Source organism: Protomyctophum parallelum (genome assembly GCF_964188405.1).
Source record: "Protomyctophum parallelum genome assembly, chromosome: 21".
In the NCBI taxonomy this organism is placed as follows: domain Eukaryota; kingdom Metazoa; phylum Chordata; class Actinopteri; order Myctophiformes; family Myctophidae; genus Protomyctophum; species Protomyctophum parallelum.
Window position 1 is genome coordinate 20,581,196 of NC_139713.1, and position 27,504 is coordinate 20,608,699.

Here is a 27,504-nt window from a genome sequence, read left to right on the forward strand (position 1 = left end):
GATGCATAACTTAAATAGCAGTTTATGAAGTATAAGTGTTTGTAGTAATGGATTTTAAGCTCAGCAGAACAGCACATAACTACCATAACGTAGTCAGTTTCTGTATGACGGCTATTTTCACTAATCTGGGTCCTGTGGAGACGTCACATTTCTCTTTTGGGTCTCGATCTAAAGAGTTTGGGAACCACTGCTCTACACTGTACCTTCTGAATAAATAAATAACATTAAATCACTTTGAAAAAGAGAAGACAACTATTTTATACTCTGGTTTATATTCAGCCACAACTCGATCGAATCTCTGAAACTGTGTCTCATGTTGACGAGTATTACAGCATTCAACAGACAAGTTCAAGACAAATGGAGCATTCAAGAATCAGGATACTGTTGATGCTCTGTTGAAGATATCAATCCTAATTGCAACCTGCTGATCCACAATTGGAGACACTACCAGCTGAAAGGCCTGTGTGGGTTAGTATTTCTGTTGGATCTTATATACCAGGGCTACTCAACTTAAGATGGCTCAGGGGCCACTCAGCAAATGTCCAAGGGCCGCAAGGTAATAATGTCAGTACTATTATTTAGTAACGGAGACCTCACGACAAAAAAAATAAGGAAACGCACAGTGAAAAAGCCACATTTCCAGGCCAAACCTCAATGAACAAAAACATTGTGATTAATGATGAAGTTACAAAATGAGTATTCATTCACAAAATGTGAAGAGAACATATAAATTAACAGATTATCACAGGTGAATTCATAAGTAAGTGGTTAATAATCAACTGACAGCAGGCCATATTCTCTCGGAACAAACAATACTATATACCTACAATCCTGTTCAAAACAAAGAAAATAACTAATTATGTTTGCAGGCCGCAGGTACATTAAGCAGGGGCCGCATGTGGCCCATGTGCAGCGGGTTGTAGCACTGTTATACTGTATACATTCAGTAAACATAATTAAAATTACAATAATGCTGATAATATAAAAGAAAAACTATGCTGATAATAATAAAAAGAAGAGAGAAATTCAAATGATGTTCAGTAGGGATGCACCGAAAGTGAATTTCTTGGCCGAAACCGAATACCGAATATAGGAAACAGTTGGCCGAAAAACGAATACCGAATTTCCGAATATGATTAATATTATATATCTTTTTTCCTACCATTGCTGTCATGGCCGTACCTTAAAGCTACCTGATGTATGGCAAAATAAATGGTTATGGCAAAACCTAACTTAAATAATAATCACTATTATGGGTCCATAAAACATGTATTAAGCTATTTTTAATGCATTAATTGCATACACTATTCGGTGATATATTTTCTGCCTATTCGGGCCGAAACCGAATAAGCCGAAAAAGCATTTTTAGCCATTTTCTGCCGAATATTTTCTGCGGCCGAATATTCGGTGCATCACTAATGTTCAGTGCAACAGACTATTTACAAGACAGAGTACATTTAGTATTGATTAATTTTCCTAATATTATGAATATGGATGGAGAGTGGCTTGGTTTCGCTGGCGCATCAGAAACGTGGGCTACTCAGGCTGAGTGAACTGTAACATAAATGAAGACTACTAATAATAGATGAGATTTATGACACCGCAGAAAATGTGTGTGTGTGTGTGTGTGTGTGTGTGTGTGTGTGTGTGTGTGTGTGTGTGTGTGTGTGTGTGTGTGTGTGTGTGTGTGTGTGTGTGTGTGTGTGTGTGTGTGTGTGTGTGTGTGTGTGTACGATCTCATTCATTGTCATCTAGATCAGCTGAACAAGAGTGACCAGTGACCACAGAGGGCATGTGGGGTTGCCTGTTTGGCGCTGGATCTAATATATACTGTAGAGATTAATGTTCTCATCTGTGGTGAGTGACCACAGATGAGAAATCAAGTGTTCACATTCAAACTCTGCAGGCAGCTGCGTGATGTAACATCTGCATTGTGTTGTGTGAGCTTGTAGGTCTGCTAATTTCTGGCAAAGAGATTTGATGTACTCACTGTAGACGGAATAGAAAGAAAAGACAACTCGGGTCCAGTTTACTAAGTCTACAGATTTGAGTAAACTTGTATTATTAATAGTAGGCCTAATATGTACAGTATATGAGTCCCAAGAATAAGGATCAAAGGGTGTCTATCAGTTCAATAAGACACTGTTTCAGTAGGTCAGGCCCCATTTGTGGGTCATGGATACGGGTCACGACTCGAGTAAAAAAACATTTTCTTTAACTACAAAAATATGTATATTTCAAAACATTTTTTTTAACAAAGAGAATTTAAATATGTGTATACATTTTCAAAGAAACAAACAAACAAACAAACAATTCTAAGAAATTCCATGAATGAATAATTAAGTGGTAATGAAAATAGCCGATTTACAAGCGCGCAACGTGGCGCGAAGCCGTAAGAATTGTAAGGATTCCCTTACAGCAGTTTGCAATAGATCATACGGTCATCTTGTCGAGTCCTGTCCAGAGGCAGTGTAAAGGCCAAGGGAGATATGGGGAAAGTAGCTAGAGGCACTAATTGTGTGCAGCACTTAAACATTTAATGAGGCCAGTGAATAGAATGCATCATCGGATTACATGGTTGTCTGGATGTAGAGAAAGAAACATCATGACCTGTGCAGTGTGTACAGTAACGTTCTCTGTGTTAATGTTGTCCATTTGTTAACTCGAGTTATTACAGTGTGAGAAACTGGGCAAACACGTCTCAGATGTTTGGTGTATATTATGGAATGGGGTGGTATACCATGGCTTACATTCTGTTCTGTAACTATAGAGCTCTGACGTCAATATCGGTAGAGGGCGCATGTTCATGTACTTTTTATTTGCATTTTGTACTTTTGAGCGCCTCGTATAAGAACTGTATTTAAAAAAGAAACAAATTGTCCCGGCCGTTTCACTCATATGGAGATGAAGAATCAACTGACTGAGAGAAAACGCTATTGTTACTGCTGCTGAATTAGTTAAATTTTCGCTAGAAACAGACTGTATGAAATATGTCTGACTGACGGTCGTAAACGATACAGTGACACCTCCCCGACAATATCACCGAGACAGTTTGTTTATTTTTGGACCACAACGCTTATATGAGACGATTTTAAGAGGACCCCAATGTGTTATTCTCCATAGAGAAACATTTCCATGAACCAGGGGATGAGCGAGTGACGTCAGGTCGCTCTATTCAGTTGCGTTCAACAAGGCAGAGAAAAAAGTCCTCTTCACACAGTGAAGTGTTAAACACAAAATAAAACCAAATTAAAAACAGCACTATACTGTACGTAACGGGGCAACGTACAGTATCACGTTACAGTTCCATCAACCCCGTTTATTACCTCAGCCCATAGGGTCATACCAAAGACTAAAAAAAGTAAAAATGGGACCCAGTGTCTCCCTGCTTGATACTCAGCATCAAGGGTTGGATTGGGGGTAAATCCCTGCGACATACTAGCGTCATGTCCAGGGGGTGTAACTGTACATCAAGTTGCCTCACGCTACAGAAACAGGAGATAGGCTCCTGCCCTATGGGCCTCATGGCTCGGCAAGGCTACTTACCATAGGGCTGAGGTAATAAACTCAAACCTATGTGCTGTCAACCCACATTGCCTTAACCATCCTATTCCCTCAGCCCATATATGTTCCCTCATCAACCCTGTGTTCCCTCAACCCAGTTTGTTCCCTCAGCCCTGTGTTCCCTCAGACCTATGTTCTGTCAACCCTACGTTCCCTAATCCTATATTCCTTCAACCCTATGTTCCCTCATCAGCCTCATGTTTTAGGCATCATTTCTTGGGCATGAATCCACACTCTAACACAGAGGACAGTGGAATGTGGACCATGTCAACTCCATGTGTCAAATACTGTACAGTAACCATGTGCCATTTCCAAATAGATTAACCGATCCCCACCGTATCGGTATCATGTAACTCAGACTGTGCTGAGTTGACAAAGTGGCCATCACTGCTTGATGGCCACCATCAGTGTGGCCATTCACTTGGGCCTCATAGTGAGTCAATACGGTCCACTGGGCCACATTCCTTCAGCATCAGCGTGGTATGTAAAGGTATTGAGTCTTCAGGGTCCGTAGGTCGGCATTCCTTCAGTGTCATGGTATGCAAAAAGGCTGCCCTGCTATCATTATAGTTATGCCACGAAGGCCCGGCTCTGATAATGATGGAACATACTGGGTCTGAGCTGACCCCACTGTGGTTATGGTTACGGATTCCCAACACAACCTAGGTTATGTTTGGTATGATCTGTATTGATTTGCCTAAATCCAGGCAGCACACAGTGAAACGAGGAGCACTTCTTGCATTTTGGTTTTACAATCGGTTTCTATTAGGGTTGTCCCGATCCGATCACCTGAATTCTATAAAAATATAAATATCGGATCGAAAGAATTCAGTATCGGCAGATCGAGAGCAAAAAAAAAAGTGATCGGGACCTCCCTAGTTTCTATGTTAGTTTTCCTAAATCAAACAAACAAAAAGGCACACCAGTAGTGGGGAGGTGCTGACTGCAGGAGATAAAACTTTGACTAAGAAAGGAAAGAGGCCGCACAGCTCGTAGTTGCTATATACGATGCTATAAACTTTGTTATTCCAACGTTTCGGCAAACAGGTTGCCTTCTTCAGGGTATGACACACAAGGGGTAAAAACAGGTATTTATAAAGATTGGGACAAGGGTGCACTCATTGGAGTTTCTATTTTAATTTGGCTACAAATAATTACTCTGTTTTTATTCATGCTTCATGGCGCTCATTTATCTGTAAAAATCATACACTTAAACTTGACCATGTTACTTACAACTCATCACGGCGAACTGTAGCAAACATACTTTCATTATCAGGTTAAGTGTCACATTGTCTATTCATGAGGAAGAGACCATGTGTACCTGACTCTCTTTTCACTCGCTCACTGTCTCTCTCACTCAAGATTCAAAAAGAGTGCTATTAACTGATCATTGGATTATTTATGAATTGTGATTATCGGAATTTGTATGATAATTAATAATAAATAAAAATCTCATGTTGAACAATCTAGAATTCAAAACTCCCAAAACTGGAAACTTAAAAATTCTAGTCTAATTTAGAATGTAAAACAAAAAATCTATGAGTGGTACCCTGAACAGACAGACATACAGTACTGTACATGGGTACAGTCATTGCTGATCCTTGATGTGGTTGCACCACTTAAAAAGGTGCTGAGTGAACAGTGCCATGTCATTGTTACAACCCATTATTCCGACGTCATGTTGGTCCGACTGACTAACCCTATCCCTAACCCTAACCACATGCGGAACATGCCAGTTTGGGTTATTTTCTTGCAACTTATTATTATTATTATTTTCTTTAACTTTTTTGGGGAGTGATGTGTCACGCGCACGCAACACTTTTACCTACAAAGCATATATTTGGCTTTATTATTCTGGTATTCATGCCTGGCATCTATGGAACACACATTTTTCACAGTTCATAGATTCTCAAGAGATTCACCAGGCCCTTCCTAATCTCCTCATTAAATCCTCTTGACCCATTTTGTGAAGATATCTCAGTCATCTTATAGACACAGTTCTCGCCTTGTCTGGGGTACTTTCCCTGCTCCGTGTTTTGGCTGAAGGATAAATGGCTACAGGCTACCTCAGTGTGCATTGTTCCGAATTTAAACAAACTGTAGCTCCGTTGTGCCTGAGATCATCAGCAGAACCATTCCTCAAATACGACACCATTTCTTTCAGGCGCAGTGTCCCTGACTGCACCTCAGTGGTGGGAAATAAATACATTTACTCAACAAGTACTGTATTTTGACTTTACTTGAGTATATCCAGTTTTCAATACTTTATAGTTGTACTTCACTACGGCACATCTCAGAGGCAAATTATTTTTACTTTTCTACCGGTAGTTACTTTATAGATTTAGATTTGGAACACAAAACATACAATAATGCTTAAGCTCTATATATCTATACTTTAGGTTAGGTTTGATGATTGGCTATTTTCTAAAGGTTTTGTTGAGTACTTTTACTCTTGATATATTTCAATGGGGTAGCTGGGGCCAACAACCCCTGTTGCAGCACTCGCAAGAAGGCACCACGCAAGCTACAGATCGTACAAATGACCAATACCCCCAGAGTCTCCCGAGAGGAGGGGAGGAGAGAGACTCGCTAGGACAGTTTCAACGGCAACAACAACGAAAGTGACACAGATGCAGAGAAGGCGTTTGAGCCTTCAGAGAAGGCGTTTGAGGCGTTTGAACCAACTTTGACTCGAAAACAGCAGAGTAAGGCCAAGTGTGGACAAGGACGAATGCATGCACACCGCACAAACGTATAGTTTGGTGAGACGTAAGAGGACCCTAGGCTGCATGACTCCTGTTGGCTCTGGCATAAGAGAAAAGACAATAGCTGGCAGCCTGGATGAGAGGGCCAGTGATTTGGCCAATTATCACTGCTGACCTGCCAACTGGGGCGAAGCACTCTCAGAATGTTGGGGACCACCTGATGACCTCTCTTCCAGGCCAAGGCTTTATCCATTATAGATGGATTATAATTGCATCTTTGATGTATATATATACAAACTAATGCCCAATACTTTTGTACTTTTACTCAAGTAAAATTGTGAATGCTGCACATTTTCTTGTAACAAGAGTATTTCTACATTGTGGTATTGCTACTTTTACTTACAGTATGTAAAAAAAATCTGAATAGTTCCTCCTCCACCACTGCTGCTCACCATGGCCGCCACACAAATGCTGACTTAGTGATACCATATAGTGATATCACTGAGGTCAAGTTCTGACTGATGGAGACGGGCTGTGTGTTGCATGGCCACGAAGTGGAAAGCCTTTGTTGCAACAACGATTTCTCTGCTCTTGATCTTTCGTGTTGACACGATGGCCAGTGTGGTCATTATCATGAGCAAAGAACCTCCATTTACCAGTTTGAAGTAAAAGTACCTTTTGTTACGGTGACTGATAACAAACAGCGGTATTGCTTAACAGGCACGTATTCTATCCAGAATGGTTGCCCTCAAGGGCCCAAATTCCAGTGCAGGGAGAGGGGTGGTTGAGGATCACAGAAATAAATGAGTTGTTCAAAAAAAGGTGTAACTATATAAGAGAATTATTCCTAATCTATCCTATCCCCAGATAGATGCCTTGGGGAATTAAAACTACCAAAAACTGAAGGTACAGTAGGCCTACAATTATCCCTCCATGGTTGTCACATGTCTGTCTAGTTCAGGAACTGTAGGGTTTCCATTTTGATCCGCAAGTCCTCATTGATTTGGGGTAATAATAATAACTTTATTTGTAACAAGAGTTACAACGTGAGCTATCTCCTGATCCCTGGCCCTAACTGCTTCTCACGAGGAGGGTGGTGCCGTGTGTGTGTGTGTGTGTGTGTGTGTGTGTGTGTGTGTGTGTGTGTGTGATCTAAGTATTATAATATTACTGTAATATGCACTACACACTGCACAGACAATCTCCCTTTCTCTCTCTCTCTCACTCTCTCTCTCTCTCTCTCTCTCTCACAGTCTCTCTTTCTCGCACGCACACACCATTTCCACATCACATAAGGAAATCACGGCCTACGCAAAGCCTTTGAAGCAATACAATACAGAGCAGTCATCGTAAAGCACTCTTGCTTGCCGTCAGAAGGCTATCGATCATATTATCTCTCCTCCTGGCTGGCGCTATCTGCCCACACAGTCTGATACTGCTTGTAACAGTCCTGTTGCTGTGATAAGCAGAGCAGACAGCATCCACGCCTACCCTCATGTTCCACAGACAGAGAGACAGTCACTGAGCCAAGCAGTGCACCTGGACCGTCTCTTTACTGCCGGGGAGATCCAGCCAACACACAACTGAGTCAGATGATCACAATATATAGTCTCTCTCAATGTCTCTCCTCCAGCCTCTCGGCACAGTACAATTAGCCTTTATGACTCACTCTTTCCCTGAGGTAAAGTTAAACGTTTTCATTGTAAGTTCTCTGTTGAGAGACGCCCTGCGGCTCCGATGCTACTATTGCCAGCTGGCATGTCAAAGGTGTGATCCACATATGTGGATCAGTGTGTGATTTTGCTCGTCATCGGAGCCGGCATGTCTTTTGTACTCGACAAGATGTCATTATTACTCATAGCTAGGAGTAAGGACTATTGATTTGATATTATACATTATACATGCTGGCCAATATTGATGACATCAGGGATCTCCATATATGGGCTTAACTGCGACAGCAGGTCGCTTTTACCATGACGTATCCATCCCTGATGATGTCCTGTGATGTCCCAATGACCTGGACACCATATATGGGGCTGATGTCACGTGGGGTGCGTTCGGAAATGCACACCGGGAGCGCACTCGCCTATTCGTTTGCATTGCACAGTGTGCTCAGTGCGCTATTTCGCGCCCGTGATGTCATTTTGCCTGGTGTGAGCAACCAACACACTGACGGGAAATGCAAGATTCCATAGTAAATGCGACCTGTGGTCGCAAACAAAAGTATAGTTGCACTCTTTCTTTCTTTCTTTCTTTCTTTCTTTCTTTCTTTCTTTCTTTCTTTCTTTCTTTCTTTCTTTCTTATGCAGCTGCTAGAAAAGGTCCAAGTGCACTGGTTACCAGTGAAATACAGAACAGAACTGATTGATTTTACGTTTTGTTCATATATGGATTAGCTCCACAATAGCTCTGGAATAGTCTCATGTCCCACATTAACCACTTACAATACATCCTACATACTTACTTAGCTGACCGTGGTCCCCTGGGGGTCTATACTTGGGCCCTTAGCTTCCTTTATTCCATCTACAGTGTAGACTCCTTTCGGAATGAGAGCCACATTGGAAAGGTGACTTGATGAGGGCAGTTGTTGTGACTAGTAGCAGGCACGCATATATGCAGTACCAGTATATACATTTGTAACTTTTGTTTAATATTAAGTAGAATGGCTTGGTTCTAATAGTTTTAATTATTGATTTGTGAGACAAATAAATAATTAAACAAGTAAAAAAAGGAAAAAACATAGCATACTCCTTTTTATTTGGAAAATCAGCCAGCCCCTTGCTCGGTAAGGACAATGAAACTCTCTTTCAACTGTAGCAGAGAAAGGTACCACTGTACTGGTACTCTGGTAGTATGTTTTACTTTTCTGAAAACTATGTTGAGGGCCACATTAGGCCTCTTTGGGGGCCGCATTTGGCCCCCAAAATGCGAGTTTGACACCAAAATGGATGTTCACCTCACAATAGCGAAGCCAAGATTTATGTGGTACAGTCTTGTTCAACCGCTGACAATTCTAAATTCAAATTTAAAGCCTGTCACCTTTTTCTCTTGCATTTACCTCTGAGGTTGTCCCATATTCTTTCTTTGCCAAGTCCACTCATTTTTAATAACCTCAGCATTTTAAAGGACAACTTTAGTTTTTTTCAACCAAGGTTCATGTTTTAGGTTGTTATTAGAGAAACTAAAAGGTGAGTGTTAATTTTCTTTAATTTGCTGCTTTCTTTCGTTTTAGGGATATTAGCAGTTTTTGACAGGGGGCAGGGGCATTCGAGCATGGGGCTAAATATGTATTATTTTACAGAATTGTATGGCGATTTCATTTTGTATTAGTTACTATAGTCCTACTAGACCCCAAGAAATTACATCTGGCCACAAAAGATCACACGATATTGAATGTGACAAACTGAACATATTGAGCCTCAGTAGGCTACCTTCACATTCAGTAGATCATGTGATCTTCTGTCGCCAGAAGTAATTTCCTGGGGTTTATTAGGACTATAGTAAATAATAAAAAATAAATCACCATACAATTTTGTAAAAGAATACATATTTAGCCACATGCTCGAATGCCCCCTCGAAAAAAACTAAAGTTGTCCTTTAATCTATTGTTTTATTTGGTTTCTCGTAACCTTATCATTTCAGAATGTTATTGTGATTGACGTGTTTTTTATTTTAGCCTTCCTTTTGTGTGCATTATGATTTATTATATTTTGTTTGGCTATCCTTATAGTCTCGTGTGGCCAGACTGTTGCCTCCCACAATTTTCAAATGCTTCCTTACGGTCATTCGAAGATTGTAGAATAGACAGTTCTCTGGCTACTGGAGACTAGGCTATCCTCAATTGGGAAGTATGTTGGGTCAAAGCCTGTTCTTAAATATGCCATATAATTAAAGATGAATATAATCTAAGAGTGCCCTTGGCTGTGTGTAACAGAATGTGGCAACACATCATCCTTATAGTCACCGCTGTGCCTCTAGATAGCACACTCATTACTAGAACTGCTGGTCCATCTGGCCCATACATGCCCCTTCTATTATCGTCACTGTCGGGCACAAATCTTGTATCTCCATATTTCATCTCTTTATTTCTTTTTATAAATCAATGCCCTATTTTGTACGTTGTCGTATCGTATGACAGTGTTTCGCAAAGCTCACAACACATCGCTACATGACATGTTGTGAGCTTGTATTTCAGGTATTTAAATGTATATAAAATATAATTTAAAATATCTTTATTGTGTATTTGCTACACACAATTGTTTTTTGACTATTGATTTTTGGGGTCTAACTGGGGTAAAGGGGTGTTGTGTAGGCTATTAATCACACATAGTTACTGTTGTTGGATATTTGTGTAAGTATAGTCTCTATTCCTTTAAGTTCTGGGCTGGGGGTGTGTGTCCAAATCCAGTGTTGATCTCCACTCAGTATATTTTGAGCTCCCGTTTTGTAATGTTGACAGTTGAACAGACAAAAGACAAACCTACCCTACTGCTGGCCTGGTTAATATTTGGTCTTCCCAGATATCTTTACATTTTATTTATTTTATTTCCATTTCTGCTAAGAAGCATCTATATGCTTGGATGATTTCTATTAATATTAGGATAAATGTGTGCGCCTGTAAAGACGAGACGGAAAGGAGGGTTCACTTATTTTTTCTTTTTCTTTTATATATTTTTTATCCCACGATTTTGTAACCCATTTTTCACCCCTGTGTCAATCATCTAATGTGATCCTGGGCTCTACACACCCTCCACCAACCTAGTCCCCATATATGGGGGACAAGGGGAGAGCAACGGACTTGAACTCATGCTTCCTTCATGCCTGAGTGTCCAAGTTGCTCCTTTACACCTGACAGGGGAGAGTTTCCCTGGTTGGACGTAGCGCGTGGAAGGAACACGTTATTCCAACCAGTTCCTTTCCCCTCCATCAGGCGCCCCGGCTGGCCAGGGGGAGGCAGTTTAGTGACCAGGATTACTGCATGTTTTTTGTGAGGGTACCTACCCTAGGGGACACGGGGAGAACATGCAAACTCCACACAGAAAGGCCCTTTCGCCAACCCGGCCTTCGGGTAAGGGCACTGATGACGCGGACCCACAGCGTCCAGAGCGGGAATCGAACCCAGGACCTTATAGCTGTGAGGCGACAGCACTACCAACTGTGCGGGGGTTCACTTCTTTATATTTTACTCATGATCAGAGCTTCCATGCTCCAGACTGTATGACGGAATTCGAAGCATTTGAAAATTGCAAGAGGCAACAGTCTGGCCATGCGAGACTACAGTACATTTTATCCATTGGAACACTGGTTCTCTTTTATGTATTTCCTGAAAAGTATTGGTTTTGGACATAAACAAGGTTTCCCGCCGACAGAGGTGATATGGCATTATGGCAGGCATTAGATTAGGCATTAGACTATATTCCACTCTGTTGCAGTATCCAGGTTCCCTGCTGCTTGTGGTGGGGGATATGAACAGATTATCCCTGCTCTGACCTTTTTCAAGGCTGAGCCCTTTACACAGTCGTACACAGTAAAATCCTGAGTGTTCATTTAACTCGCAAAATACTCCAGGACAGTGGTTCCCAAATCTGTTAGCTCAAGACCCAAAAGAGAGATTAGATGTTTGCCCGGTGCTTAAATTAGTGAAAATAGCAGATCTACAAGCTCACAACGTGCCACTATTAGATCTGCTATTTTCATTGCTTCTTTAAAGTGTATTTATTTGTTTTTTTGTGTATTTAAATTGATAAAGTTGTAATCTTTGCTCTTATCTTTTTAAATAACGGATGTTATTACGTGCGAGCGACCCATATAAATTGCTCTGCGATGTCTAGTGTGTGTGTGTGTGTGTGTGTGTGTGTGTGTGTGTGTGTGTGTGTGTGCGCGCGGGGTGGGGGGGGGTTGGCTAGGGGGGTCTCACAATGGCATAGCACCCCTCTGTGAATAGGGCAGATGGCTGCAAAAGCAGATTGCATGGGTTTTATTTAATGCCCACATCAACAGTGACTAGGTTGAAGGGCAGCACTGCCTTTAGTGCGACACACATTTTGGTTATTGTTTTTAAGCGGCAGAAGATGTCCTCCCCCCAACCCTGACACACCACACCCCCTCCAAACTGTGCCAATATCCAGCTCTGCCACTGCCAGCGGAGAGTGCTGCCATCTGTCGTATGTGTGTGTGTGTGTGTGTGTGTGTGTGTGTGTGTGTGTGTGTGTGTGTGTGTGTGTGTGTGTGTGTGTGTGTGTGTGTGTGTGTGTGTGTGTGTGTGTGTGTGTGTGTGTGTGTGTGACCACACACAGTTCACAGTCAGTATAATATACATCCCTTTTTTGCTGCAGTTTTTATTTATTTGTGCCATATGTTATTGTTTACCAATTCACAAACTATCTAGGTATCTGTCTTTAACAATCTTTGTAAAAAAAACAAATCTAAATGTGTGAATACTGTAGTGCGCTAAACAATAACTTCCTCATTCTATCTAAGTATCTGGTCCTCATGCCTTCTGTGACGATTTCAGGCCATGAGGAAATATGATAGCGTGGGAATCAGTTTTCAAGTAGAATGGAGAGAAACGCAACCCTGTGTCCTGTTCGGCATTTCTTTGCCACCATGAAAAAAGGCTTTCACGTCATGACAGGGAGATCAACGGAGGTGTGTGTGTGTGTGTGTGTGTGTGTGTGTGTGTGTGTGTGTGTGTGTGTGTGTGTGTGTGTGTGTGTGTGTGTGTGTGTGTGTGTGTGTGTGTGTGTGTGTGTGTGTGTGAGATACAGTAGGCTACTGTCCTGAGTCTGCAACTAAGATTATCAATACCATAGGTTAGCCATAAGATTATCTAACTTCAGAATCATCTTTATTGTCACACCACAGGTTTACAGGTGTAAAACAGTGGGTGAAATGAAAGGGGACAAAAAATTGTATGCAGGCTACATGAAGTTATAGACATAAAGTGTTGAGCATATCAGCTGGTATGGATTATTAAGAAGAGTCTCATCGCGTTATTGTACGTGGGATTAACCCATTCTGGGCGGGAACCCATATTTGTATCTTACCCCCTCAGGCCGGGAACCCATATTTGGGTTCTGTACAGTATGTACAGTATTCAAAAATGTAATTTTTTTGATTCTGCTATATCAATATTTAAAGTTTTTCAGAAACCTTAGGTCAGGATTTAGAGGCGTTTTTAGAATCGGCCTTAGGCCTGAAGAGTAGGAGCGTGTACTGTATCAAATTTGTCCACACAAAGGTCACTGGTATGAATCATGATCCATAACTTTCTGCATCATTGTTGTTGCTGCATTATCATTCATCATTCCTACATGAAAACATGTTCCAACATGTCAACCACAAGATCACTGGTTCAGAATCGGATTACTGGAGACTTTCATTTCTGTAACAATTATGTGGGTGCTGGCTGCACACTCCCTCTTCTATCTGCCGACAGCCACATAATCCACAGTCTTTCTTTGATAGATTATTTACCACTATAGAGGAGAATAAGGCTCCATACACCCACCGCCGCTCAAGTGGCACTATGATTAAGTATACCACGGTGATTTGTGCGCTCGATTGGGTCATTTTCATGCTAATTAGTGTGCGCAGATGTGGTAGAGGTCCGTTTTATCACACTGTGTCGACGGAGCCACGTGGAGTCCCAACCGCTCCGTAAACATGTAATCTGCTTTGTGGTCAGGATGTGTCAGGATGTGTCAGATCATCATAGGATCAAATTAGATCCCGTGGAACGGTTTGAATCTGATTAGCTGACGGCTAGCATGTGAGTTACAGGCTCACATCCCAGCTTGCCCCGCTCACATCAAATCTACCCCCACCCTTGCCTTGTTTAAAACCACCCTCAAAACCCACCTCTTCAGACTTGCATTCGCCATCAAATTCAAATCCCAATTTTAATGATTTTGTTTGCTTAGTTTTTAACCTTCTAACTAGTCATTTTCTTAAAATGCTGTCTTTTGTTAGTTTAGTTTTGTAAAGCGACTTTGAGTATCTAGAAAAGCACTATATAAATTGGCTACAACAATAAAAATGATCTGTCTTTTTTATGGATTGCCTGAATGGTTAACTCTATGTTGGAAATATTCAATTTGTTATTTTTTAGCTACTATACTTCAGCTGGCCTGGGCAGCATTCCATTTCGGGTTTATGATCCAAGGGGTACCTAAGCCAAAAAGGTTTGGGAACCCCTGATGTAACAATAGTTTTAACTCTTGAGAGTTAATAAGGGTCCATTTGTTTACTATCTCCATCTTTTTGATGAGGACCACTTGTTGATCACCATAGCAACCCCAACCAAGGCCTTATTAGGTAAATTCCCAACACCTGCTAAATCCTCCAAACCTGTATCTTGATTGGAATCAATCTCCAGTCACACTCAGTCACTCACACTCCTCTCAGTCATGCAGCTATACAGACACATCCCAGGCACACTTTGGTAGGCCTATAGCCTACCTGTTTGGATGACAATATTGCCTTTCCAACAGATTTTCTAAAAAATAAAAACTATTATTTCGGGTCATATTAACGATTAATCAGACCCAGCCTTATTCTGCCTTGTGGTTTCATGCATGATGACTACAAATCAGTGACTACAACATGACGTAAAATTTCCATCCGCTCCAGAACGGTTCACACAGTGATTTTGGAACACAGACCAAGCTTTCCTCCGAGGTGGAAAGCCTGGTGACGCAAGGTTATACTTCAGCATACTTTTATCTCCCAAGTATATAAAATTTACTAGAACTTGTGAGTTCTCCTACAACCAGTACAGTTTCTAAGCAGTACTGTTTGTTAGTAATGGGTAAGCTCCAATAACTACTTAAACCCTATAAACTTCATTGACCCGGGTCCCCTAGGGGTTTGTCCTTGGCCCAATCCTTTTTTCCCTTTACACCAAATATCTGATCTACTTAACTGATCTACGCTCACAAGCTCACAAGCTCACAACAGGGCGCGTTGTATTCAGGAGTTCTAGACAACAGCAACTCCTGTGAATGTTCTTTGATGCCATTAACCGAGACAGAAAGAAACGAGCTAATAGCATAATTACAGAGTAAACTGTGGCCCGACATGGAGATTGCAAAAGTCTCAGTTTAAACTACGACAATAATTCTGATGCTAACTTTTTATCACTGCTAGAATTTATTGTAGGAACAAACAATGTTTTGACTCCTCTTTGCTTTCCTCTCTCCCCAGCCATCAAAGTGAACTGCCAGGGCTCATGTGGGGTTTCCAACAAAATGAACGACACCTCGTGGACACTGGAAGAGCAGTATTTCAACAGCACACTGTCTGTAACTGACAAAGGTGAGGTCGTTTAAGTTTCTACAAGGCTGGGCGATATGTCTTCAAATCAATATCACAAATCACGATCATTTAAAACATTTGCCTCGGTTACGATTAATGAAGATGATATTTCAGTGAAAATTGCAGGTCCACAAGCTCACAACACGTTGGATTGTTGTGAGCTTGTAGATTGTGCACTGTGCAGATTGTGCAGCTGCTGTAGCTGCTTGCAAACAGAACAGTAACACTGACTAGGGCTGCAGGGAGCAAAACCTTTTATTTTGTTTGGATTCTACAAAATAATATATATATAATAAAACTCTCAAGTGAAGTCCTCTTTGATGGTAGAATGTTTTATGGCTTTCTGTGAGCACTGAGCATAGCATCCATACCTGTAGCCCAGAAGCCATGTAACAAGGTCAAGGGGGATTTCCCTTTGACTGAGCTGTAGAGGTTTGGTTTCCCACACAGGACATCCAGGTTTGAAATCAGATCGTTACACTAGGATGTTGGTCATGCTGTCCTGGTACTGGTAGTTATCTGCATCATGTCAAAACACCTGACTGTAAGGTATACTGTATGTGATAGTTTGTGTGGGTTTTGCTCATACATACATTGGACATGCATACATTGGATTGAAGTGTAGGTCATGAAAAAATAAGGTTGCGAATACAAGCGGCCGAAATTAGTTTTCTTCGACGGGTGGCTGGCATCTCCCTTAGAGATAGGGTGAGAAGTTCAGTCACGCGTCTTGAGGAGTGCACACAGCTATTCCTCACTTCACACGGTATGATTGTTTTATAACCAATAAGTTATTGGTTATAAAACAATCAGACCCGTTATTGGCAATAACCAATGTTAGGCTAATCGAATAATCAAGAAGGATTTTTTAATTATACTTTCTGAAACAGCAGACATAGTGTGCTCTCCAGGGATTATGTAAAGGGGAGGGGATAGTTTTTCTCAGTTTTTCTCAGTACAAACATAATTGTAGAGGCGTTGCCTACTGTGCACTGAATTTGTGTTGTAATAGGTGCCGTTAACCGACAAACCGCCAGGACATGCTGCTTTTTTACCGCAGCAATAAAAATTCCATATACCACCCCAGCCCTAGCTTTTTACGGCCATGTATGTAGAATGTAGACAGGAAGGAAGACCGGACCCCAGCCCCTCCGCCCCAGCCATACTAATGAATGTAGGCCTACTGACCCCTGGTAGTCATACGATTGTGTCCAGCACGAAACATTGCAGACATATAAGCTCAGTAGCTTACAGTGCATCGCAATGTGACAAGCTGAAGGCTTGTCACAAGGCTCGACAAGCTGAAGGCTTGTTGTCACATTGCTCATGATTGCTGAAGGCTCACAATGCGTCACGATGTGACATGTTGTGGGCTTGCGTGAGACACCGCCGTACTGGCGAGTATATATTAGGTGTCTGCGTTGCTCTACGACGTCAAACTTAGTAGTGAGAGCTATCCTGGCTATTGGGAGCATTGGGCAACTATTTAACAGCAACCACGGGGAGAGGGCAGGTTCTTACTCACGGACAGTTCAGCACTAAACTAGAGGAGGAGCCCGGGATCAAACCGGGGACCTTTACTGTTCCTAGATGGCCACTCCACCTCCTGAGCCAGTGAGGCCATGCATACAGTCAAATGTGTTCACCGTTCACCATGTGCCACCCCTGCCTACAACACTGGGGCTTATAGCTAGACCTCGGAAATGAGGGCTTTACACAATCTATTGTTGGTGTGTGTATACTGTGTAATTCTGTGTGTGAGTGTGTGAGTGTGCGTATGTTTTGAGTGTGTACGTGCGAGCCATGCATGCGTGAAACCTGTTGAAAATGCAAATTGCCATGTGGACCTCAGTGACGGTCATTAGACCATGTAATCTGCACTGGTTAAAACATCACTGAGCAGTGCAATGCTTAACCCCAGGGCGCTCTCTCTCTCTCTCTCTCTCTCTCAGATACAGCACTTCGATGCTTAACCCCAGGGCGCTCTCTCTCTCTCTCTCTCGCTCTCTCTCTCTCTCTCTCTCTCTCTCTCAGATACAGCACTTCAATGCTTAACCCCAGGGCGTTCTCTCTCTCTCTCTCTCACTCTCTCTCTCCCTTTTTCTCTCTCTTTCTCTCAGTTACCGCAGTAGTGCAATGTTTCCGAACGCTCAGCCACAATACAAACTACATCCATGCAACAGTTTGGACAATAGAATAGATAAGAACGTGATAGGAATCAAACGAGTAACCTTTCCAATATTTTCATCGGCACTGACTGATGCTGTGATCACTGAAGGTGAAGGTTTTAGGCTTATTAAGTCAGTATAAATCAGAGAGGCTTATTGTCGGTATCAGCTAGGGTGCTAGTGTCCGTTTCAATGCGCTAGACCTCTGGGAGATGGAATGCTGGGGTGGAGCGCAACACCTACCATCAGCTCTCAGTACACACCGCACGACATCAAGCCATGCTACTCATACGCTGAGATGGCTGTGCCCGGGATCGAACCCAAGACCTTGCGGTCGAAAGGCAGGGTGCTCTTCCGACTGAGTTACCCGGACACAATTATTACATGTGCTTATTATTACGTGTTCATAATGCTTTACAGGTATACTGTAAGCAGGCACAGTACAATCCCCAATGTAAATGTATCCGTTTGTGAACAAAATGGTTCTATTCATACTCTCTCAGAGTTAACCATATTATTAGCCTCTGTACCCAGGATTTCATTTTCGTTCGGCTCGGGGAATGAGCCACATTTCCTGGTCTAGGAGTGGGAGTGAACTACAGTGCAGAGGGGCTTCGCTCAAAATGTGGTGACGTCAGTTTTCTCCGCTGTTTTCTACCCGGGAGGGGAGGGGTGGGCGGGGGCAGGCGGTCAGATTGGTGAACCAATATTATCCAGCGCTCCTCGATACCAGAAAGCACACCGGCCGGGCCAGGCTACCATATTATAAACCAGGGGTTCCCAAACTGTGGTGCGTGCACCCCTTGTGGTGCACGCCCTCTAGGGGCTGCGGGACATGAAAAGGGTAATGGCGGTTCTATGGTGTTATTTAACACAAACAGCAAAATCTGGTAAAACACTGTTGTAAGGAGATGTATAGACCAGCTCAGTGCAGTGACCTTCTGTGATTATTTGCTATTATCATATTAAGAACAAACGTTTTTAACTCAAATCTTTGCATCTGGGGAGGTCCCTGGAACAACATATTTTCAGATGAGGGTCGGAGGCCAATTACATATCATTTTTGGGGTCCTTGACATGAAATATTGAGTGATATAGGCCTAGAAACATAGGTATTTCATAAAACTGTCAGGATTTAGAAGACATTTCTTTTCAGGCCTAAATGGGTTAACCGGTAAACAGATGCTCTATATTCAGACTCATACAGCGGGATAACGAGGTATGGAGACGTGATTGACGGTACGAAATATGCCAGGATTCCAAATCTGCGGCTGTTCCCACAGGACAGCAAAATTAAATGTTCCAATAAATTACAGGCCTTTCATGAGAGTGGGAAAAGACGGTGTTGTGGCATCAATGAAATGGTAAGAGAGAGTATTAAAGGGAAGATGTAATCTAGCACAGTAAATCTATTCCTGTATAAATATTTTTCATTCAAGTTTTATTTATTCTCGAAATTTCAGAGTAATTAAACACATTTTCAGTGTCGTCGAGTAATACAATATCATAATAGAAAAACATACAATACATCAGAAGATCAGGAAAAGGAAAAAAACCAAACAAACAAAAGGTATACATGTGAATTACATACTGTAGGTTTACAAATAAACAAAATTGACCACATTTAATGTGGTCAATTTTAATGTAATTTGCAGGTCATTACATGTATTAGGGCCACAGAAGCTAAAAGCAGATCTACCAAGTTCAGAGTTAACTTTTGGTAGTGGTACCTTGAATTTGGGGAAATTACTTGACGAGTAAATGTCACTAAATGGTTATGTAAGGCTCCACAATATTGGCAAGAACACAACACTTGTTAGGAAATAACAAATGTATCACGAAAGGTGTTCTCATGGGACCCTGTGGACCTCGCCAGATAGGCGTAAGTCTGGTGGTTAATGACGGTCATTGGGCAGTGGTGTAAAGTAACTAAGTACATTTACTCAAGTACTGTACTTAATTTTGAGGAATTTTTACTAAGAGACTACGAGACTAAGTATTAACACATTTCAGTACCTTTACTTTTACTTCTACTCCACTACAATTATTTAAGTTTAATTATTTAGTTTAGTTACTTGTTACTTAGATTTTGATTATTATTACAGACCATACATTAACCACTTCAGCCCTGTGTACATTTTGGCCATCACATCTGCTGTTTTAAACATTTCTAAAAGTGTGAAAACTGGGACATTCTGCATGAGGAGTACTTTTACTTTTGGTACTTTAATTTAAGTACATTTTGATAACAGTACTTTTGTACTTTTACTCAAGTAAATATTGAATTCCAGACTTTTCACTTGTAACAGAGTATTTGTGAAAAGGCCCAAGGAGCCTCCCTGCCAATCCTGCAATCAAAGCTTTCTCACTGCACACAGGTGTGGGACGCTACAAATAGGACTAGATGCACTCACTCATTCATGCATGCTTCACCACACCGGCTTGTTGTCTACCAACCTCCAGCACCATCTCTCTCTTCACCCTCCAACTGTGTGCGTCCACTAACCAAACGTGAGTCAGAAAGCCTCTGGAAACCCAACTGTTATTCATTGCCATAATCACCGATCATGGACTCACTGTGTATATTGTTTATACTATGATCAGCAGTTCTTTGAGTTGTTTATTTCCTTAATGGTTCATTGAATTGAACTGTGGACTAATAGACCTAGTGTTTGGCCTGCCTAACTGCATCACACATATGTGTCTGCCAGATCCAAGAAGCTTGCTACACTTTGTTTCACAGCTTATTGGGATCTGGGATCTCGGGAGGCAATTCGATGACGGGACTGTTCCTTTTTTTCAAGATACTTGGTAGATGATTGGATGGGACCATCTCTCTATCACCGTGTGGGCGTGCAAACACAACCAATCATATTTCTCGTCCGTCGTACGTCCGAAGGTGTCGCACGCCAGAATCGCTGATCTACAAGCTCACAACGCGACGATGCGGCACGTTGTGAGCTTGTAGATCGGCGATTTTTCGCGAGACCGACCGCAGATCAGCGTAGCCGAGCAGCGCCCCCCCCCAAAAAACTACAACACAACAGCTGCTTCTATATAGCATCACATCCGGTTTCGCACATATCCCGCCCTTAGCTCACGCTGATTGGTTCGAACCACGGAACGGTTCGGTGTTAGCTCAACTCCCTGAGAGATCCCAGATGGATGCTGTGTTGGGGAACATGGTTACCCAATACCGCCCCCATCTGACAGAGTCAGGTTATCTTAAGTGTTCCTTTGGTTCCATTTGTATTTTGTACACTCTTCAGAGTGAAAGTAACACAGATAATTTTACTGTGCACGATTTACATTTTCCGACATTGCAGCTCAACCTTTCTCTAGACGTTTACAGTCCACCATGTAACTGTAATAAATTATAATAAACCTAAAACTGCATTGGGATACTCTGCATCTACAAATTGTCTTTTAACACAAATCGGGTTTCACGTCTGAGCAAAAGATTAAAAATGTTCTGTAGTGTAACAGTCCCGTTATATTCACTAACCCACCACTACGCACACACATTTCCTGTTTTGATCCCGTTATTACAGGGATTGTCACCTCTTAGATAATCTCTCCCAGTGATTGCTTGTGAAATCATGCCTATTGTTAGATCAAAGAGCCCAGTGAAGAAGTGAAAGCCAACATGCACGCTGTGCAGGGAGTGGACTACACAATGTGCACGCTGTTCCAACGTGCATGTAATGCGGCTGTCCAAGGACTACAGACTGACAGGGAGTGGACTACACAATGTGCATGCTGTTCCAACATGCATCTAATGCGGCTGTCCAAGGACTACAGACAGACAGAAGCTGTTCCAACCTGCATGTAATGCGGCTGTCCACGGACTACAGACAGACAGAAGTATGGTTGGGATCTTTTAGGATTTGAACCATCCTGGTTCCTTAACGATTCCCTCTTAACGGTCCTATTCCTTAACTGTTCCTTTTTGTTTTTAATGTTTTTTTTGTGGCTTTCGCCTTTTATTTTATATTTTTTATGGAGGGACAGACAGTAGGCTGAAATGGGGAGAGAGATGGGGTGGGAAGACATGCAGTAAAGGCCGTCGAGATCGGGAGTCGAACCCGCGGCACACTGCCAGACTGGATTATCAACCACGGTGCCTGGACCACTGAGCCATGGCCAAGGCCAACGGTTCCTTTTAAAGATTCCTTTCTTTTTAGGTCTTCATTATACTTTTTTTTAATAAACACTAATTCTCCATTTTATATACAGTACTGCATTATTGTAGTGGTTCTCAAAGGGAGGTCCAGGGACCCTATGGGTTACTTGAGGTTGGTTCTGTGGACTGTCGCAGGTCTGTAACTCTGAGACCAAATGGTTCCTAACAGGTCCGTTTGTACACTCTCAGAGTTATGGTGGTCCTTGGAATTAAAACGTTTTGAAAACCACCGCTATTATAATCGTATAGCAGAAGTGAAGTCCACATACCAGCTCAGACAGTGTGATAAACTGGTGTCCGGAAACTGTTCCAAATGCGATGGAACAGATTCCAGTTCCTATGTTGGATCCTGACCCAAGACAGAATGCAGTAATGAGTATTGGCCCTGGCCGCATCACACACACAACATGCTAGATGTGTCACTGTTCCTTGGATAAAGAGTCACCCTCAGTGCTCTTGTCTTCCTACAGTAGGTCCCAAAATGAATAATGTGAAGATATAATCTTGTGGGGGCGAGTCGGTGACATAGCGCTAGTGCAGCCAGTTTAATACGTTGTGTGAAGTTCACAGATTTAGTGGCAAGATCTCTCCATCGGGTTTGGCTGTCTTACCTCCTTTTTCATGGTAAAGTACACCCACCCACTAATATTGCTTAAATTTCACATCCTTTATCTCCAACAGTTTCATATCCTTTCCTGTTGTGAAAATGGGCTGCTGTGCCCCAAGGGCTGAGTAAATACAGGAAAATGACAGACCACACACACAGACACACACACACACACACACACACACACACACACACACACACACACACACACACACACACACACACTCACTGTGGCTCACTGATAATGTGGTATGCCTCAGTGATGTCACAATACCCCCTCCCATGTTCTTTTGCAGTCATTCATTGTCTTTCTTTGTGAGTGGCAGGATTGCAGGGCGGCTCGTGCGTGCATGCGTGCGTGCGTGTCAGCCCTGTGTGTCACACGCTTGGTGACACACAGGGCTTGTTTTGTAAACTTGTCAGTTTTATATTTAGCCCACCCAGGCTTGAGGCATATGCACCATATATACTGTGTCTTGACATATTGTTGTCATCTTACTTCCATTATTACTGATTGCCGTTTCAACATCATTATGTGGTGTTATAATCAATAATAACAACAACAACAACAATAATGATGAAAACCTTTATCTTTGGTGGTACATACATACATACATAAGAAGACTCTTTTGGCCTACGGGTCCTTTCTCTGTGTTTACTTGCTCAGTCTGTGTCAGCTCTGCAAACGTGTGTAAACTCATCCCCACAGCTGTTGTACAAGTAGAAATGTACAGTACAATATTTATGGTATAGCACAGTAGCACCCTCCTGCACCCCCTCGCCATTTCCATTTATGTGGCATGCAAACATTTAATAAAGAATAAACAAAGCATATGATCTGTAAGTATGCTAGCTGTGTGTTGTGAATATGTATAAAAAAGTATATTCTTAGGCCGTTTATATAGCATTATTTATAGCTAATCTTAGATTGGCATTTAAAATTAACTTTTGATACTTTTTGGGGCTGAGAGGCATTTGAAGTACACATTGAAGTACTTTCAAGAGCTATTCAAGAGCAGTGGCTCGGTTGCCCTTGAAGAGGTCAGTGTTCAGTGTTGATGTTACTGTCTGGGAGAATGTAATTAGACTTCTATAGAGATAAGTGATGGTCTGATGCGCTCAAGATGTCCCTGCTTTGAAGGAGAGGGAAAGGGCCTAATATTAACCCATTTAGGGTTAATATTAACCCTAAATGGAATATATATTCAAAGCTTTGTGCCGCATTTTCACGATTTGCGCTATGAGCTTGTAGATCTGCTGTTTTTCAATAGCTAAAGTATAACATAATGCTTAGTTAAAACACCAAAAGGGGTTCCCGTCCAGAATGGGCTAATATCGTTGGTGTCGGGCAGAAACCTCGTATCTCTCCATATTTCAACTTTTTATACATCTTTGTAAATTAATGCTCTACTTCATCATGAGCAGTCGGTATCGGCCGATATCGATATCTGCAAATAAAACTGACAATGCAGTGATTGATATACAATTCAACTGTAGGCATCAGTCCAAATTGTGATCCATGTGACGAGTATGCAAGGAATCATAGAGAATGGAATCTTCCTTTATCATAAACAAGTGTAAAAAGGTACTAATATCCAAGAGACAGGCTGTCTTCCGCTTCTGCCTTAAACATATATGCCAAATCTGCTTCTCAAATGTCTTCGTGCAGGGTATTTCAGAATTTAAAAGCATAGAGTGTGTGAAGGCAGTGTTGCCAAGTGTCTTATGAGTGACTTTGGGTATATTAAACCTGCTCCAGAGGATCTTTGTTTCCGGGGTTGGGGCGCTGAAATCAATTCTAAATGGAATTGCTGGAATCCAGTGAAGTGTAGCCAAAAACAAGAGTGTGCGTGACGTGGTCTCTCCTTACTGGTACTGTTAGCAGAGACTAGCGGCTGTGTTTTGGATCTCTTGTAATTGAGCTAAATCAACCACTGGAGCAGAGACTGTTAAGTGCCTGTACGTATTAGTGAAGGTGCACGTCGCACCTTCTTTATTAATAAAGTCACGTAACAGTCCGTGCCACTCCAGTGGTTTGTTACCTTTGCTGCTGTGTCCTTCTCCTTGGATGCATCGTACCTGCCATTACTCGGCTGATGTGTGCGGTGGTATTCTCTCTTGTGACTGACTTCTTTGGGGAGAGTATTGCAATAGTCTCATCATAAAGGCATATAATCTCAGTATCCTGCTGTATTAAGAATTGCCGTAGTTTGGAGGTATAACTGACAGAAAGCTGACTTGGTCCCCATGTTGAATGGATAGGATCGCCTCCATTTTATTTAGTTTAAGGGAATGCAGATTTGTCTATATGGATTTTGGATAGGCAGGAAGTCAACATGTAGCATCGGAATCACTAAGGTAATTCATAAGTATAGATGCCACACAGGTATAATATGTAGATAATAATATGACTCAATATTTCAGCTGCCAAGAATTTGGGGTCTTAATTTAGTTCTATTCCCCACATTGATTTCAGAAGCTGTAAAACTGAACAAATAGATAGATAGCACAGTAAATAGTGCAGTAGCTTTTTGCATTATAAACACGGTGCCAACACATCTAGGAGCCCTATTTTTGCGGGTGCCTTACTCCTTATCCCTAAACTTTCTTTTTTGTTACTGTTTTGAAAAACATTTTTAAGTAGTTCAAATAGCCGATCTACAAGCTCACAACATGTTAATGAAAATCGGTTATTTGAAGTATTTTAAAATGTATTTCAAAATGCTAAAAAAAGGTAAATAAGTTTAGGTATAAGGGGTAAGGAGGGTAAGCCCTATTTTTCCCAGTGTGCCAATAGGGCCTTAGTAAGGGGAGAAGTGCACAGTTAAATCCTCAGTGTTAACTTAAGAATGTACAAATGTCACAAAATGGACCTTTCATGGGTCCATTTGGTGACAACTGTACTCTCTCAAGAGTGATGTTGGCCCTTTGATGTTAAGGTGGAAGAGAGAGGTATAGCAACTCAAGAGGTGCCTTCTGTCTTGGGTCGATCACAGCTTAGCCTTGCTGTGCTTTGTAAATCATTGATTAACTTTGCCGGGGAAACTGTTGAACTTTCCCAGCCGACACGCATTGCGTTTCACGAAACCTGTAGTTTGTCATTTCCTCTGACAATGTGTGATTAGACTCAGCTGTGTGTGAATGTGAACCCCCCCTGTGTTATCAGCAGGGGAAAGTATCTCCCTCAGCCGGGCTGTGTTTGAACACTAAAGCCTGTTTGTGACTGAAACTCCATCCATTTAAAGGGACATAGGTAAGCCCGCCAGGCATGGCCGTGTGTCACCTGTATATATCTGTGTCAGCTCTTGTGCTCAAGGCTATGAAAAACAGCTCAAATAAACACACACGCTCACACATGCACGAGTGTAGCAAGCAACATGCGCGCTCACGCACACAAACGTCCTCTGTAGGGAAATTGACCTGCATGTTGACTATGACACGCATACCAGACATTGTTGTTGAGCTTTCTATCATCTTAAAACATCAGCGTGACCTTTTGAAAGGTTTTGTGTCTGACCTATTTCTGTCGCTTCTTCTTACTTCACTTCTCTTGTTATCAAGACAATAGGTATTGTTTGCCTTGAGTCCACGAGGAGGACTGGAATATGTTTAAACAAGTAAAATCTTCATTTGTTATTAAATATTAATGTTTTTATTTATATAAAAGATATTATTTTCATTGAACTTACTTTAATTTACTTTTGTTTCCTTTTTCCCCCATGATTTTATTCATCATTTTATTATGATAAACTAAACTAAAATGGTCTTTTTCCAGGAACGTTGAACGCTGGTGAATACGCCTTCCCATTCCAGTTCCTCATTCCAGGTAGGCTGGGGTTTAATCTTTCATTCCTCCATGTCACTGACACGCCCGCGGTTCCCATAATTGTTTTCCAAGGTGAACTACTTCATGATCCTTATCACAATTCCATTTCGTGGCAAAACAAATAGGTGACGTAAAATGACCTGCAGTTGGAACCACTGCTGATATCATATCGTCGTGTCACTTTGGAGATACAGGAGTAGATAACCACCAGTGGTATTTATTTAACAGTTGGTTAACCATTCCGTCTGCGTTACTATGGCTAGACTATTACTGCGCTGCAATAAAGTAGAAATTAATAATCCCGATTTATTTTCACCGACATTGATGACGCAATAATAATGTGAACATCAATGGCTTTTGTAGAGCATCAGCTGTTAGTGGGGAGGGAAGTAGGAAGTATATATATAATCTAATAATGTAATATATCGGAAACGGTATCGGCCGATATGACCCTGGAAATAATCGGAGATCGGATATCGGTCTCTAGTAGAAATATGTCACTAGTATGACTAGTATCACTATTCAGTATTGTGAAATGTGCCTTTGCGTATTTGTGTAATAGTCAATACACAGACAGAGTGGTACTACACTCCAACACAGTGGTATACCTACCATAGCAATACAGTATTTGTATGCTTAGCCTCCATAAAATTAATGACTTATTTTGTATGTTTTTATGTAAGCATGATTTGACAATGATGGGGTGTGTCATTGGAACCAAATGTTCCAACCACGTAATATGTAACATAGTGTATTACATATTAGGCTCGTAGTGTATTACGAGGGCTCCTTTGAGTAAAGCACAAAGCACTGTGATGTAACATAAAGATTGGCATGACACCTAGATCTATGTCATCGATACTGTACTCGAAGGCCTAGCAACATACAGTATGCACACACACACACACACACACACACACACACACACACATGCGTGACACATCAGGAAACACTCTCTCCCTATTTGAAAGGAGACTGAAGGGTGATTGTGCAGGTGTGAGGGCACACAGTGCAGGAACTGTCTGGGATGTTGTACTCTCTCTCTCATCTCTGGGGCGGGTTGAGACGGGGGTTATTTTTAGCGCAGCGTCTCGTGGTGCTGTCAGTGTTTAATTGCTCTTCATGGACTCTTGCTT

The 27,504-nt window shown here is 41.8% G+C and overlaps 1 protein-coding gene across 1 annotated transcript in view; it reads left to right on the forward strand.

Moving 5' to 3' along the window:
• arrdc1b (arrestin domain containing 1b) overlaps nucleotides 1-27,504 on the forward strand; it is a 54,928-nt gene that overhangs the window by 12,477 nt on the left and 14,947 nt on the right. Inside the window, exons 2-3 of the mRNA XM_083793099.1 lie at nucleotides 15,474-15,584; nucleotides 26,318-26,368. Coding sequence (XP_083649225.1) covers nucleotides 15,474-15,584; nucleotides 26,318-26,368 — 162 coding nt within the window. The remainder of the gene's footprint in view (nucleotides 1-15,473; nucleotides 15,585-26,317; nucleotides 26,369-27,504) is intronic.